Below are 17,153 nucleotides of genomic sequence, written 5' to 3' on the forward strand. Positions count from 1 at the left end.
AGTGGCAGGTAGTTTGGTACTTTATCAACTGTATTACTGATAAAGGTTTACCTAGAGAATTTAATGCAAGAACCAAGTGGGCCTGCTGGCCAATCCCCAGAATTAGGTAGACTTATCTGCCCAGACAGGCAACGCTGGGCCTCAGCAGACCATTCTGCATGGTGGGGAAGAGCTTGCCTTTGGAGAAGCAGTGGCTTCCTACAGGCAGCTGTCTCCCAAGAAGAGGAAAGGTGGAACTAGGTCAAGCTTGCTTGGTTTATTCTTCCCCAGTCTACTGTTAAGTCCCTTTGCCTGCCCAGGGTTGAGTGAGTAAAGGGGTGGAGAGAGGTCAGGAGTTACAGTAACTGAGCTCCTTCAACAAGGAAGGAAGTATGAGGAGAAGCATTTCCTCCTAATCTGCTGCAGTAGCCCAGAATCATCAAATACCCTTGTATAGTTATAAACCATCATAAGCCCACACAGTGATTCTATAAGCATTGATGGAGTTAGAAGATACACAAGTAGGACTTCCCTGGTGGCGCAGTGGTTAAGAATCCGTCTGCCAATGCAGGGGACACGGTTCAAGCCCTGGTCCAGGAAGATCCCACATGCCGCAGAGCAACTAAGTCCGTGCGCCACAACTACTGAGCCTGTGCTCTAGAGCGCACGAGCCCAACTACTGAGCCCTCATGCCACAACTACTGAAGCCCGCGCACCTAGAGCCCATGCCCTGCAGCATGAGAAACCACCACAATGAGAAGCCTGCGCACCTCATTGAAGAGTAGCCCCTGCTCACCACAACTAGAGAAAGTGCGCACGCAGCAATGAAGACCCAACGCAGCCAAAAATAAAATAAATAAGTAAATTTATTAAAGAAAAAAAAAAGATACACAAGTAAAATTTTTGTTGCTTATAACTTACGTTTTATATTACTTAAGGAAAAAGGTGCTGCTTCCTTTAGGAAGCTTGATTACACCTTAAACTAGCTGTGTGTCATCCATCTTCACTTGTCACAATTACTTTAAAAAAATTATCTCAAAATATTTCCTTGAAATGTTTACTTACAAATAACTTGCCATTACCATGAAGCATATAGGACATAGTCTGGTGGCTGTGACTCTACTTCCTTGAGTTTACTTTCTGGATCTACCACTTACTGGCTCTGATTTTGAACAAGTTCCTTAATTTCTCTCAGCCTCAGTCACCTCATCTGTAAATTGAGGAGTAGAAGAGTAGTTATTCTGTAGGGTTGTTGGGAGGATTCACTCATTCTTTCATTCATCAGCTATATTAGTACCTTCTCTAAGCCAGGGCAAGTGGTGGGGATGAATAAGGAACAAAATCAACAAAGTCTCTGACCCTATGTAATTAATTCCTACTGGGGAGATTCAGACAACAAATAATACAATTACAGATTGTCATAAGCGATATGAGGGAAATAATAGAAAGTAACATGTATGGGACCGTTTGAGATAGAATGCTAGAGAATGCTTCTCTGAGCAGATGCCGTGTAAGCTGGGACTCGAGGAGGAGAAGGAGGCAACTCAGGAAGATATTTCAAGCAGAGGGAATAGTAGGTGCAAAGGCTCTGAGTCAAGAGAAAGTCTGGCATTCCTAGAACAGAAAAAGTCCAGTGTGCCTAGAAAACCATGAATGAGGTAGAAAATGGTTCATACTGAGGTTGAAAAAGTGGGCAGAAGCCAAGTCATTAGGTTTGTTAAAAGGATTAAATATATACAAAGTATTTTTTATAAGGCCTGGAACACAGTAATAAGCACCTAGTAAATGTTAGCAGCTGTGGAAATTATCATGATTTTTAGTGAAATTTGTCATAATCGAATATTTGGCTGTCATTTTCTGGTGAGGAGAGATGAAGGATACAACATTAAACGTTTAGGGCCTACAGTGTTAACTTTTGGTAGGACTTCTTCATAGGTGGTGGTGTGTTCTTCCATCAGGAGGTGTGTAATGTTTGGTGATCTCTTGTGATATTGATGATTGATGCCTCTATTAATTCATTAAGGCTTGCAAAAATGGAGATATTCTGTCTTTTCTTAATCTTTTAGCTGAAATACTTATGTAAAGAAAAACATCTATTCTTGCATCTGCTAATGGTAACCCATTTTTTAAAGTAGTATAATAAACTCATTAATTAAACAAATTTGGTATGTTTTGTAGTGCTAACAAAGATGGAGGATATCATTAAAACCACATTACAACTTCCCATGAAACACCTTTTAGTACTGCACAGTGCAGTTTATTGATCTGATCCAGTAGCGCACTATTCACGTTCTAGTTTCTATTTGCACTACTGGCTGATAGGATATGGAAAAGCATTTGCTTCAATGTTAAAATGAAGTTGTGACACATATTGTTTCCTCTACCCACTGACTTCAGGATTTCTTTCTCAGATGGAACTCTCCGCCCTGCAGTCCATGATGGCTGTGCAAGAGGAAGAGCTGCAGGTGCAGGCCGCTGATATGGAGTCCCTGACCAGGACAATACAGATTAAAGAAGACCTCATAAAGGTCTCTCAAAGCTTTTTAAAGACTATTGGAAATGATTACAGCTCAGAATACCTGTAGGGCATCTTCAGACAACACTTGGATACATTGAGTCTTCTTATGCACTGTTAGTTTGAGCCTCTTGATGTTGACATATTCTCTCTGGTTTATGTCAGAGTTGCTAAGATTTCATAAAGAAGCTATTGCTACCGTCATACGGCTTATTAATATCCCACTTAAAGTATAGCAAACTATTTCAAGAGATTTGTTACTTTGTTCCTGTGCTGAATAGTGTTTTTATGACTTATGGGGTTGGCCAAAAAGTTCGTTTGGGTTTTTCCATAAGATCTTATGGAAAAACCCAAACTTTTTGGGCAACCCAATATTTTTATTACTATACTTGTTTTTGACTTTTAGGACCTGCAAATGCAGCTGGTTGATCCTGAAGACATACCAGCTATGGAACGCCTGACCCAAGAAGTCTTACTTCTTCGGGAAAAAGTTGCTTCAGTAGAATCACAGGGTCAGGAAACTTCTGGAAACCGAAGACAACAAGTAAGTTATTGAATTACAAACCTTATTTTTTACTGTGAGATAAACAATGAACAAGCCATCAATCTCAATTACTTATGAAGGTGTCTGTTGATGGAATTTCATAGAAAATCTGTGCTCTAAAGTTCCCTGCCTTGGTCAGTAGCAGCCACAGATGCTGTTTTCTCATACGTGTAGTTCCTTTGTAACTGCTGCCCCATATGTGACCTCTCTTTAATGCCAAGCTTCTTAAAATGACCTGTTTGCCTGTACTCCTCCCTGTCTCCACTATCATCTCTCTCACTAACTACTCATCTCATTCCAAGCTAGCTTTTAAACTCTACCAGTTCACTTAAATAGATCTCTGCAGTTATGCACTATCGTAGCTCATCTTTGCACTTACTGTAGCTCACAATGACATGTGTCTGTGACTCATGAATGTCTTTTCCCCCCACTAGATAGTAAGCTTCTCCTTAGAACAGAGTCTGGCACATAGAAGGTGCCCAATAAATGTTTAATGAATGAATGAAGAGTACTAGTAAGTCCTGTTGTATGTTTCCCTCTTGCCCTTCCTTGCTTTCTCTCCCACTCCTTCTTGGCCTCTTGCCTGTCCTTCTGGCTTCACTCTCCTCTTTCTTCTCCTTGCTCCCATATTTGAATTCTGCCTGATAGAGGTTTTTTTTTTTAATTAATTTGTTTTATTTTATTTATTTTTGGCTGAGTTGGGTCTTCGTTGCTGCGCACGGGCTTTCCCTAGTTGTGGCGAGCGAGGGCTACTCTTTGTTGTGGTGTGCAGGCTTCTCATTGTGGTGGTTTCTCTTGTTGCGGAGCACGGGCTCTGGGCGTGCGGGCTTCAGTAGTTGTGGCACGCGGGCTCAGTAGTTGTGGCCTGCAGGTTCTAGAGCGCAGGCTCAGTAGTTGTGGCTCACGGGCTTAGTTGCTCCGCGGTAAGTGGGATCTTCCTGGACCAGGGCTTGAACCCGTGTCCCCTCCATTGGCAGGTGGATTCTTAACCACGGCACCCACCAGGGAAGCCCCCGATAGAGTTTTAAAGGTAAAAAAGGATAATATGGCATTGACTTGAAAACTGTAACATACTATATAGAGAAAGGTTAAGTCAGTAATGAGATAGTGAGCTTTTTGAGTCATAGTTCATGCTAATACATTCTTTTGGTCTCTTTCTCAGGATTAACTGTGGCTTCCTGTCTCTATTTGCATGTTGCTTCTATTCTTTTTCCCTCAGTTGCTGCTGATGCTAGAAGGACTGGTAGATGAACGGAGTCGGCTCAATGAGGCCTTACAAGCAGAGAGACAGCTCTATAGCAGTCTCGTGAGGTTCCATGCCCATCCAGAGAGGTAAGAGAGTGACTGCACTGTTTTTCCTTTTATTCCTCATTAAGTGCAGATGCTTACAGTATACGAGGAGGGAGAAAAAGAAAATCATAACTGGGACTACCCGACTTGTCACTGGTTATAGGGATTGCTCTGAGCCTCAGTGTCTACATCTTAAGTCAGGAGTAGCATCCATTTCATGTAGCTATTGCAAAGATCCAATGAGGAGACGTGTCAGGTGTCTAAAATAATGCTTGCATATAGCAAGCACTCATTGTGTGTTTCTTTCCTCTCTCTAATCCATGTCCTATTAAAGGCTGCTTCATTATAAGACTATAAAGGGCACTGATATTCACTGAATATAACTGAAGAAGATATAAGTGTTGTTATGGCTAATATTACCCCAGGATTACTCATAGCCATCATGATGAATCTATTTTCCTGTACCTCTTGATTTTTGGTCATGTATAGTATATCCTTCTGGTTCATTTTATATTCCCTTAATTTTTTTTTCTTATTCTGCCTTCCCTTCTAGCCCCTTTCTCTCTTTCCTAATTTTTATTCTTTTACTATTCAGTTTTTTCTAATTTATTTTTGAGTTAAAAATTTTTTTTTTCTTTCTCCTTCAAGAAAATGAAGGCAGAGGAAAGGTAAAATAGGACCATGTGTGTTACTTTATAAAGAATCTCTGCATCTTTGTGAACTGGATTCTCTTTCAGAGCACTGTCAGTTTTCAGTAACAAATGAGAAAACGAATATCTTCAGTAGCGACCCTACTTGGCTCAATATCGATTCAGTTTGCATTTAGTTTTTACTGGGTTTTGGCTTTTCAGAAACTAACGCTTTTAGTTAAGAAATGAAATTTCTCTTAGTGGGCTATAAGGGTGTGAGATGAATATTAGGAACTATAATTTTATGTCAAATTGGCTCAGAATCTAGGATAAAGGGACAAACTTTACAGAAAACAGGCCTTGCTAATCTACCAGCATTGAACACAAGGGCCACAACAAAGACCACATTCATTTACTGTGTCCTAGAGAACAATTACTCCAAAAGTCTCATGGCTCAGAGTGGCACTGATGGCTCTTTGGAAGCATCTATGGACTCATTACATTGATGGCTAATACATTTTCCTTCCATGTATGGCATGTTTAATCAGCTCTGAGAGAGACCGAACTCTGCAGGTGGAACTAGAAGGGGCCCAGGTGATACGCAGTCGGCTAGAAGAAGTTCTTGGAAGAAGCCTGGAGCGCTTAAGCAGGCTGGAGACCCTGGCCGCCATTGGAGGTGGGGAACTGGAAAGTGTGCGAGTTCGTCACGAGCATGCCTTCTGAGCACTGGCGGGTCAGACTGCAGCCCGGGATGGAGACCCTTGTTTGCACTAACCAGAGAGCCTTGTCTGACTTTGGCAGAATTAAACAGTGACTTACTAATGATAGAACTGGTACAAGTAGCATCAACTACAAAGTGAAACTCACTTTAGTCTACCTGTATTTCACTGTACATAGCTGTCTCCAAGTTGAATCGTGGAGGTTACAAAGTATATTTGCACACTATTAATCATTCCATTTTAGTTTTCCCACCTGTTTTCATTCTTTTCCCCAGCCCTTCCTTCTTTTCCCTCATCCCTTCTACAGGCCAATAAAGTTTATTCCTCCCCCACTTTCACAGTCCATTTCATATGTTCCATATCATGTCATAAATGCATGCGTGTGTATTATTTTTGCCATTCAATCAACTCCTGCTCTTTGAGTGAGAGCAATTTTTTAATCAAAGTTTCAAGATAAGAGAGAGATAAGAGATTGAGACCCTATAAGAATGACTTTGCGAAAGTGGTATAATCCTTATCAGAAGGTAGCCAAACCCAAGTCTTGCAATAGAAGACTGAAAGTATTCGGAAGGCCAAGTTAAAGAGCAGAGGCAAAGACTGTTAAAGTGTTTATAGTAAACCTTTACCTCTAATATTGTTTCAGAGTTGATTATTGAATAACAGCGAAATTAGATTAGATGCAGATTAGATTCCATTATAATTTTTTTCTTTAAGGGTATAGTATTTAGTCAGAACACAACTTTAAGAAAGCTCCCAGGTCTTCGAGAGTCAGAATTCTCCATATAAAAAGATAATTTCAAACGTAATGTCCCCTTTTAAATTCAATATTTCACCAAATAACTCATTATGACTAGAAGAAAATATTTCTTGTATTTTTTTCATTTGGTAACGGCACTAGATGGAGTCCTGTATTTTTTACTTTTTAGTGCTTTTGCATTTCTCCATATTACAATAAGTAATAGGCTTCTGGCTCTGATGTGTTTGGATAGTTTAGAAAGAAATGTCGCAGATCTTTCTAGGTTTTGGTCATTGTCTCAATGCTTTCTTATTTCAACACGACAGATGTAAGGAAGGGGGCCCTTGAGATTATACTTCTGGTATCTTAAATGTCAAGAGTATAAAAAGTAACCAAGGTTACTTTGTAACCTTGCTAACCCATGAGGTTTGTTATTTCTGCTGGAATTAATTTCCTAGATTAGAAGCTCAGGTTTCAGTTTTTAAACATGGAATTTGGTGAATAGGGATTGAGGCTCTTCAGCCCCATAAATGTGGCCGAGTACCCTTTCTAAATGAGGTAGAGCACAATGGTTTTTCTTTCTTCCCTCCAGTTTTCATATGATACTTTTATTTCTTTTACATTCATGTATTGACATGGCTTGCTTACCTTATAAATTCTGTCCAAGTTTCTGTAACCTTAGCCATGCCTGTAACAGAGCATCTGTCACTCTAAAATGGACAGGGAAGAAAATATTCTACTGGAGAAACACCATGGAATCCTCTGATTAAGAATTGATAGTTTGTAAAAGATTGGTAGCCGTAAGCTTTCCTCTTAATGGAAAGCTTTTCAGTTTTAATAGGCTTTGGGTGGTACAGGGGTCATTTAAGAAAGGAGATTGGAAGTATAAGCAGAATCATCCATTTTTTCTTAGTCTTCCAATGTTTAGTGACCCTTTCCTGCACAGAGCTCTGTAACATTGTAGAAGTAAAGAGGAGGGTAATCGAGCTGTAGAAATATCACCCCACCAAAGGCTAGCCTGTCATATGATTACAAGGCACTTAAGAAATGCCTTTCCTTATTTTTACTAATAGACCAATGACACTTTCTAAGTTTCCTATTAAGATTCAACCATGGGTGATATTTGGGTTCTAATGGCTCATAGTGATTACAGTAATTTATGTAAACTACTACTTCTGTCATTCTCCAACGAGAATAGGAATTTCCCTTGTTATCTTGAACAGTTGCTAAGTGTTAGAAATATTAAGGTAGTGGGGTGAATAATGAGAAACTCAGCTTCCTACTGGACAATGAACAAAATACGTAGATTGGGGGAGAAAGTGAGTGAATTGTAGTCCTGATTTGGATCTTGAAAAGATAGAGTAACTTGTGCTATAGCTACTTACCTTTGATATTGGTCCTCGGGAAACATTTTAGAAAATTAGGTGATTTAGTGGCACAAGAGAAATTAAAAGTGTGGTCTTGATAATGTAGATGTGACTAAAATCTGGTACTGACTTTCTGGTCTGTATAGCTGGAATGGGGCTTGCAAACAGTGCTAACTGGAGAGAGCTTGCTGGTCTAACAATTTTGTGTGGTAACTTGGCATCTTATTAGAGAACATGATTCTAATGAATTTTGTTCTGTATCCCACAGGTAGATGATGCTTTGGCCACATCATTCATATTCAGCATGCTATAATATGATTCCATTCATATTTCGCATGCTATAATATGATTTAGCATAATATGATTTAGCATGCTAAATATGATCATTCATATTTAGCATGCTATAATATGATTCCATTCTCTCTTCAGGGGCGCAGACATTTTCTCTTGCTGAATTATTCTACTTTTGCCAGGCATTTTTCAACCTTACAATAATTTTAGATAAAGCATTGTGTGCTTATAGAACCTTGTGCTTGAATAAAAAGCGTGAAAGAAAATGAAATGAAATTCTCACTCAGGCTATGCTTAATTGGAAGCATAGAACTTAAATTGAAAAAAATGCATATTGATGGATTTGGTCTTTCTCACATTTCCTTTTTGGTTGTAATGGTTGTAAGAGGTCAGGGTAGTTGAAGTCTATAGTTTTTAGAGCTAGAGAGTTGAAAAGGACCTCCAAAAAGATTTATTTAATGAGTGAAATGGAGTCCTTTTGACAGATATTTCCCCTAAACTCTTTTCTATTACAGGTTTAAACTATATCATTGAAGTCTGGTGATTGTTAGTGCCTAGTATAAATCGACATTTTTCTGGTGTTCTCTTTTTAGCTATTTAGCCAAGTTATAACTTTTTCTGAAAAGGCCTGATGGGACTATTTTAACATTGTCAACCTCTTACTTTGATGGGGTGTACTTCTATCCTTATCCCCCCTGACCCAACCCTCTCCCACACCCACCTCTCTTCATTCAGTTGTGGATGGTAGCAACATTTTTGGTTCCTCCTTCATATTTTTAAAAGATTTGTCTTGGTCATTATGTATAGTGAGAGATCTGTTAAAGATCAAGAAAATCTTGCCCTGGGTAGGATATTAGATCCAAGCCGCGAGTTTCCTTAGGAGGTTCTTTCGTTTATTCTCCTTGCACAGATTATACATAAATGGCAGATATATATATAAAAGACCTATCAGTTTTATGCTTACTTAGGCTTCTAATTCAGTGTCTGGTTGAGAGGTTTGGTTCATAGCTTCAAAACAGTTCAAGAAAGTTGATTTCAGTTCTCTCTGCTTCAGTCTTCTCGTTGGATCTAGAGTCTTCTGATTAGGGAAAGAAGGAATAGATCAGATTACACCCCAAATTGCTCCTTTCATTGAGGAATAAAGGTTGACTGACCTACCTAAAGTCACTTCCCTTTGGACTGTAAGCCCTAGAGGAAACTATAATTTAATACCTTTGCTTTCCTTGAGCTAGTATTGGAAAACTCTAGTTCCTGTTGTTAGGATAAAGTTACTGTTTTCTGGTTTCTTGGTCTTTTTATTTGAAGAAGTCAGAGTCTTCATGTCCCTGAAAAACTCAAGTTGCCTCTTCAACTAGGGTCTCAGTAGTAATTCTAGAGGCCTGCAGGCAGTGTGCAGGGATATATGACAAACTTCCTAGGGAGTCGGGAAGGAATACAGTGACCCACACACTTTTAAAGTCCATTTTCCATCCTGCCTTACAGAAATGGCGCTAGAAGTGGGATAAATGAAGTTAGCTTTTTTTTTTCAGATACTAACATCCTCTGAGATACAATCATATAGAGTATTTTCTCATTTCTCTTTGGGGTAGAGCTCAGAGAGCTTTTCTTCTCCCTTTGGTAGTATAGAACCATTTGTACTGTAGAAAGAATAGCTGGGAATATGGAGCCGCATATAAGGCAACCCAATTAAAAAACAGAAGGAATGAGTCAGTGGGACAGTACATCAGAGTGATTTCTGTGGGGTAATAGTTTCTGCATCTTAATGCTTTTTGGACTATGGATTTAAGCCACCCACTAGACTTTTGGAGCAATAACTTTTTTAAGCCTTTTTTATTATGATTGAAAGACTACCATGTTGCTTTTAAGTAGTTTGAGTATTGACAGAAGGTAAGTTCTCAACTTCTTTCTATGTAATCACTGAGCCAGGATGAATTTCCCAAAGAAATTTCCCAAATAAAGCAAATTTATAATTTGCTTCCAGCAAAGGATGGGAAGTGGAAGGGACACAAAACTGTAGAGCTGACAATACTAATTTTATCAGATTTCAAATAAGAATAATTAAACTTATAAAGTGACATACTAATTCTTTTTGCATTACTTTCCCTTTTTGTTGTTTAAAGTCAAATTCCAGAAATAAAAATCTTTATCATACTGTTTTCTTCTTGCTAAAGCTGGAAGGATAAAATAGAAAGTTCATCAACATCAGAAAATATTTGATCTAAAGTAATATGAAGAGTAGGGTTGTTAATTAAGTACATGAACCAAATGGACTTCCTTGTTCCCTTTGAGAACTCATGATTGTCTAGGAAATGCATGTAGGTTTGTTTTTGGTATATTACATGAGTATACAGTGCTTCCTTTTGCAATTATCAAAATCACTGCTCTGAAATACCAACCTGTCTCTCAATCTGTGAACTTTAGAGGCATGTATATATACAAGTATGTTTTATAAACCATGAATTTCTGTCTGTTTCCATGAAGTACTATCAGTTTGATAATAAAAGCAGGTTTACTTTTACCACTTAAAGTTTTGGCCTTAGGGCTGTTGAGAAAAATTAGAGTGATTCATAACAATTTAAATGAAGAAGGAAGTGATGTGTTAAATAATCCAGTAACGTGGTGGTGCTAGATTATTTCTAGGACTATTTCCCCACCAAAACAAGCTGTAAATAATTCATTTCTTCATGGCACTGTGTTGTGTTAAATTGTGTTAACATTTGTGCTGAAATGGAGCGTGTACTTTTTTATATATAAGTGTTAGAATTTCAGCTATAGTTGAGACACAGAAAATTGTCACTGATCCAATAAAATTATCAAAGGCCAAACAGTAACTATTTGGTTTCATTCTTAAAAGATTTATGAGAAAAGTAGAGAAAGCTCATATCTTTTTTTTTTTCTTATAGGAGAATCAGTCTATTGATTATTGTACTAAAATTCCAAGTCAAATAAGGCTCAGGAAATTTAACTAAAGGATGAGGAAGAAACCTGAATTTTTCTACTCTCAAGGAAGTGAGACTAAAGAAACAGCGTTGTGCTTCCCCCAGAAATGTGAAATGGACTACTTTACCTTCAAAAAACATTACTTGCTCTCCTTGCTGAAGGAGAGTAGTAGAAAGTGGGATGAAAATTTGAGGAGTCCATTGTTTTGGTGGGTGGTGCTGTCCCTGTGTATATTCCTGGAAAGGCCTGTTTCTTGTGTTCTTTGAGGAAAAAAGAGATCATAAGCAGGAAGAATTCCTTGACATTACAGACTTTTAAGTCACTGAAAACAGTTGCCTTCTGAATTGTAAGCTTGTAAGCTGGAAGGGTACCTAAGAGATATTGCAATTTAAAGACAAAGATATACCATGAAGGGGCTTGACTGCAGACAACAGATTTCTAGCTACTTCAGTTCCAATATCAGAATCTGTCTGGTTAAAGAATTTTATTTCTTGGCAGAAGCTTATGGAAGATTATATGAAATCTTAAAGTTTTCTTATGGTCCAGAAGGGAATGGATGCAGGTAATACTGCAGTTTGATAGGAGACCTTTTTTCTTTGATCCTCTCAGGTAGCATCATAATATTTAAGTCATCAATAGTTGGTTCATGACGTGAACAGGTGAGAGTTCTTGTAATGAGCACATGGCAGAGTGCCTAGGAGTGAAAGTGAGGTGAGCCCAGGGGACATAAGAGCCTGGCACTGAGGGAAAAACAGCCGGGTGCTTGTCACTGCAAACTTGTTCGTGCTGTAAAGTTTAGCTCTTCGAATCCCCTTTCAAAATTAGTCAGATAGGACTCCTATGTTCTGAGTAACTTTATGGGAAAATATTACTCCTTTTCTGTTGGTTGTGTATAAATGGCTTAAAAAGGAAACAATAATGATGGTAGAGTAGAATTTGGAGAATATGGTCTTGTTGCAGCCCAGTAGGGACTTATTACTGAGAATTAAAATAACACTTCATGACTTTCCCTCAAGGCTTATTTGTGCATGATGGAGTTTTAAGGCAGTTATTATTTAATGATGATGAATCCTATTTGTAAAACCTATTCAAAAGAGTTCATCTTAATCTACTGATAGATCTGTGTTTTTTCAACTGTCCTGCAAAGTAGGGAGAACGTAAGAGTGTTACTTCAAACCTCCTGTTGGGGAAACATATTCAGCAGTGAAGAAGTACAGATAGACTCAATTAAGATCATCCAGTAAAAACATTAGGTATAGAATTTTCTTCTGCTGAGTACTTTTAGGTTCTACGGTCTTTTTCTACCCTCAACTTTTCAGCCCATAGACCAGTTTACCAACAATAATTTAAAACAATAATAATAATGCAATATACTGAGTACACAGTATATGCCAACCACTATTCTAAGCCCTTCAAAAGCACCAAACCCTTGAAAGTTGACAGGTGTATGGAGTGGATATTACTATTAACCCTAATGAATAAGTGATGGAACTTGAGTTACAGAAAGGTGGTGATTTGTCTAAAGTCACGTATCTAATGATGGGAGCAAAAATCTAACCTAGACAATCTGGCTCCAGAGTCCATGTTCTCAATAATTATGCCATCCTCAATTTAGAAAGCACAGAAGTATGAATTTTTGCCTCAATGATGAAAAAAAAAAGACCTTGTTTTTACATACCACTTAAATTTTTGCCCAAGGATTTTATAGTATTATAGAAGTTTATTTCTATACACTTTATAGAGTCAGGTAGTTGGTAGAAAATAATTTTCTAAATCTAAGAAAGAGAAGTTTTGGTACCATCTCCATTATGTGTAGTTCAGAGCCTAGAAACTTGGAAGAACCACAACTCGAGAAACTACCATCAAAGCCTCAAATAAAAGGTTTTAATAAAATTTCCAGTCTAACATGTAAAACTTAATCCTGGAGATAAAACCTGGAGAAGCAAGTTAAATTTGAATAAACAGATTCTTAGCTTTCAGAAATTCTAAAGGTGGCAGACCATTTTATTTATTTATCAAACATAAGCACTCCATCAATATATAGTACCTTTAAATTAGAAATTTAAAGTACTATTCCAACTTAGTTCTGAAGACAGTGTTTTGTTGCTTTGTGAAAGCATAGAAAAGGGTATCCTCCACAAAAGAGAAGTCCTTTATTGTCATTTAAAAAAAAAAAACAGAAATGGTAAAAACAGAGGAACGGCTAATATAAACTTATAGATAGGACCTTGTATGGGATAACTTATTCCAATGTTTTCTATAATTTTTTTTTAACTTTACCCCTCAAACAAACACACACAAAAGGCTTTAGCATTTTAATTCAGATTGGTAAAGGGCTGAGCAACCCTTAAAGCTGCCCTGAAGGAAGTATGGCAGACTAAGCTAGATGAAAAAATGAATGAGGAAAACAAAACCCCTAGTAGTAGAATGTCAGGATGAACTGGGCATTTTTGCTTTGTCTCCACTTAACTTCTGATGAAGTCAGAATCATGGTATCCTGCCCCAGAGTGAATTAAAGAGAGAACATTATGTAGAGATGGAGATGTGGCATCAGAAAGTTGACAAAGGTAAGTGGAGGGTAGAAAGGGTTAGACAAAAGCCTTCAAGGCCAGGGACAATCACTCTTTCTAATCCCCACTTACCCTACTTCTGGAACCTAGTACAGGAATCATCATGGGATGTGGGCCCAGAGTGGTATGGGGGTGAGGATCCTGACCTCATAGAGCTGAACCTTCTTCAACCACAGGATCATTCTCTAGTCCAACACTCAGAAGGGAAACAATGTGAAAAGTGTGTTTTCTTAATCCATCACTGAGTGGGACAATTCATTTTCTTTGCAGGGAGAGAAAAACGTTCTGATCTCTATTGCTGTACAGGGAAAGATTTTCCAAAATGAGCGTAATATGATAGGGATGTCCTCAAGTGAATTAGCATCCTGGGTTCAGTGAGTTTCCAAAACAGCCACAGCTTAGGAAGTGTGTTCATTCACCTCTACACAACCAGTGTTCTGAATAAGATGGTTCTAGGGCTGGTTTGAAAAAGTAAGTATTGGAAATCGCTACTATACACAGCCTGCCAAGGATCTCTAAAGATGCTGAATGGTAAAGGTGCCTCCTTGTGAGTAGGGCTTTATTGAATAGGGTACTGCCTTAGTCCAAAGTTAACACAACATTCACAGTAAAGACCAGGGACTAAGTCAAAAGATTAAGCTGTTAGGACTTTAATGAGATTGGCCTGGGCCATTGCAAATCCCTGGTATAAACTTGCAGATGCCAAGAGATGGAACGTAAGTGTGAACTGGCCCTGTTCACCTTACCTGTTGAGGGTAGTGAATGCTCATTATTCATGCAGAGCCTTTCATTCACAGACGTCTGAGCTCAAGAGCAGGTTCTTTGCTCTTGGAGGAAGAGACAAAGATCTGATTTGTCACCAGAGGGAACAGTGAGTTGCCTCTGCCTGAAAGCCCAGAGACATGCCATCTCCGCACAGCTCTTACCCAGAAGTAGCTACGTAACCTAGGTCAAGCCACCTAATCTCTTTGAGGCTCAGGTTTCCCAGCGGTCATAAGAGGAGTTTTAACAGGTTGGTTGCTGAGGCCAGGGTCAGAACTAGATCTCAAAATTCTCTAACTTGGGCAGATTCTGTAAGACCCGGGGAGTGTCACGGTAGATTTTCTTTGGTTTCCAAATGAATTAACCACTATAAATTCCTACACTTTCAGAAGAAATCAGTAATGTGGGCCACAGGTGTCAATCTAAAATTTGATGAATGGCCTTATTTTAACAGATGTGGAGAAGAAGAAATGCCCTAGATTTGTGCTGTCTGATATGGTAGCCACCAGCCATGTGTGGCTATTTGAATTAAATTAATTTAAATTAAATTAAAAAATCAGTTCCTCAGTCATGCTAGCCACATTTCAAGTCCTCAGTAGTCACATGTGACTACTGCCTACTGAATTCAACAGCAGAGACATGAAATCACAGAAAGTTCTATTGGTCAGCACTGCCCTAGACCTTTACCCGGACCATAAACTGCAACTACTTGTTCCTTAGTGCAGGCATAGATGTTTGCACCCCAGGGTGACTGTGTTCATCTTTGGGGAATGGAAGAACGGATTAAATTCCATTTGGACAAAGCAGTGCAGGAAACCCTTCAGGCACAGGATGTTGGCATTGGACAAGAGTTTGAGGGAGGTGGGAGGAGGGGAGGTTAGAGGAAGGGGTTAGGAAACAGCTGAACTGTTCTCTGCCACGGGGCTGGACTAGACCTGAGCTTCTGTAGGACACAGGACCCTTAGAGGAGGGTTCCTCAGCGAGATTATCACCCCACTCATGACTGATCCCAGCAATGGAAAAGTGTGAGAGGAGCCGGGCTGCCCTAATCCCAAGGAAATCAGGAACCCTCTCAGCACTCGATGGTGGGAAAAAGTTGTCACGTTGGGCCCATGTCACAACAGGGAAAGTTATTACATAGACAGTCAGTGGCTGGAGGAGAATAATTCTGGCTTTCTGGAAATAAGTGAGGGGGGTAACCACTCTATCTAACAGTCTGCTTCTTAAGTACAGGTCTGTGCAGTCAAGCCAGCTTATGTTTTGAGGTTTAAGCTTGAGCGTTAGCAAGAAAGTATCAGTGATACGGTGAAGAAGCTTTTCTACAGAGTTGGTACCTTGATGCTGCTTTGCGTGTCAGCCCTGCTGGCTAGGGGGCCATCCATGTGGGGAAGGGAAGAAATCAGAGGCGGATGGCAAAAAGAGTGTAATTTTAGCTGCTGTCTGGAAGGCACGTGTGAAGGGAGTCACCTTTGTCTTCTGGACCTACTTCTAGGTGCAGCTGCAGGGGACGACACAGAGGATGCGAGCACGGAGTTCACCGACAGTATTGAGGAGGAGGCTGCACACAACAGCCACCAGCAAGTAAGTCCAAGTCAGGTACTGGGGCCCCAGGGTGCAGAGCTCGTAGCCCTTTGCGGACTGTGGTCTCCTGCAGCCCTTGTGGGCCTGGAGTGAGAAGCTATCTTTTTAGATAAACCACTTCCCAGTCTTCTTCCTGCCCTCCCAGCCACCTTGCCAACCCCTATCCTCACTCCATTTTTCTTTCCAATCCACCCTTTTTACTCCTTGTGTTCCTGCTCCCTGCCCCCTCCTACCCTCCTTTGCTCCTATGTACCGTCTATAGCTATAGCTTCAGAAGAATTTTTACTTACAACAAGATCTGAACACTTACACTCTTGGGCTTTTGTAACTGAAACACATCACAGAAGACAGGGAGTCATCGAAGGGCTGCTTGGGGAGGTGGCAGGCCTAGGACCTGCTTCAGGAGAGTGTTTTCTGAGGAACTCCAAGAGGAACGGAATGCTTCCAAAGCAGGGATCATTCTCAGTGAAGTCTCACTATATAAAAGAGAACCTTGTTGGGCAACCTGACAATCTACCCAGGTTGTGACACGTCAATGACCAGCAGATGACACTTCAAGAGCAAGCCCCTGTCAAACCTCAGAACTTGGTACCCAAGGCTAAAACATTGTTCCCACCAACCAGCATTGGAAGGTGTAACCAGCATTTTCTCAAGCTCAAGAGCAGAATGTCCTAGACCTCAGAGATTAAGTCACCAATAGTGATCCCATAGCACCCACTGGAACGCCTATGTGTCTTCACCTTGCCCAGTGACATTTAGCAATCACATGTCCTGGATGGACCAGGCCTGCGACTCTCTGAGGGTTTTTTTGTTTGTTTCGTTTTGTTTTGCCATACACGGGCCTCTCACTGCTGTGGCCTCTCCCGTTGCGGAGCACAGGCTCCGGACGCGCAGGCTCAGCGGCCATGGCTCACGGGCCCAGCCGCTCCGCGGCATGTGGGATCTTCCCGGACCGGGGCACGAACCCGTGTCTCCTGCATCGGCAGGGGGACTCTCAACCACTGCGCCACCAAGGAAGCCCGACTCTCTGAGTTTTTAAGGGGAAAGTGGATCATTGGTATCTGTCCTTCTGCAGAAGCAGCTGGCTGGGCTTTTCCAGTGATAGGCTCCTTGGAGCTATTAGGGAAACTATAGGGGACATGAGGCTTTCTGGGTCTGCCTCTTCATCTCCTGCATAAGAAAAAGAGGCAACGTCTAATAAACCAACAGAAAGACCCAAGTGAGCAGTCC

General features: G+C 40.1%; 1 protein-coding gene across 5 annotated transcripts in view; it reads left to right on the top strand.

The window, feature by feature from the left end:
- Positions 1-17,153, top strand: part of PDE4DIP (phosphodiesterase 4D interacting protein) — a 192,408-nt gene that overhangs the window by 120,172 nt on the left and 55,083 nt on the right. For all 5 annotated transcript variants that reach the window (XM_027091139.1, XM_027091138.1, XM_027091137.1 and 2 more), the window contains 5 exons: positions 2,391-2,507; positions 2,901-3,038; positions 4,258-4,370; positions 5,506-5,633; positions 15,835-15,923. In XM_027091139.1, coding sequence (XP_026946940.1) covers positions 2,391-2,507; positions 2,901-3,038; positions 4,258-4,370; positions 5,506-5,633; positions 15,835-15,923 — 585 coding nt within the window. The remainder of the gene's footprint in view (positions 1-2,390; positions 2,508-2,900; positions 3,039-4,257; positions 4,371-5,505; positions 5,634-15,834; positions 15,924-17,153) is intronic.

The sequence above is a fragment of the Aethalodelphis obliquidens genome, unplaced genomic scaffold (assembly GCF_003676395.1).
Source record: "Aethalodelphis obliquidens isolate GAN/ISIS:26980383/991018 unplaced genomic scaffold, ASM367639v1 scaffold70, whole genome shotgun sequence".
Lineage (NCBI taxonomy): Eukaryota > Metazoa > Chordata > Mammalia > Artiodactyla > Delphinidae > Aethalodelphis > Aethalodelphis obliquidens.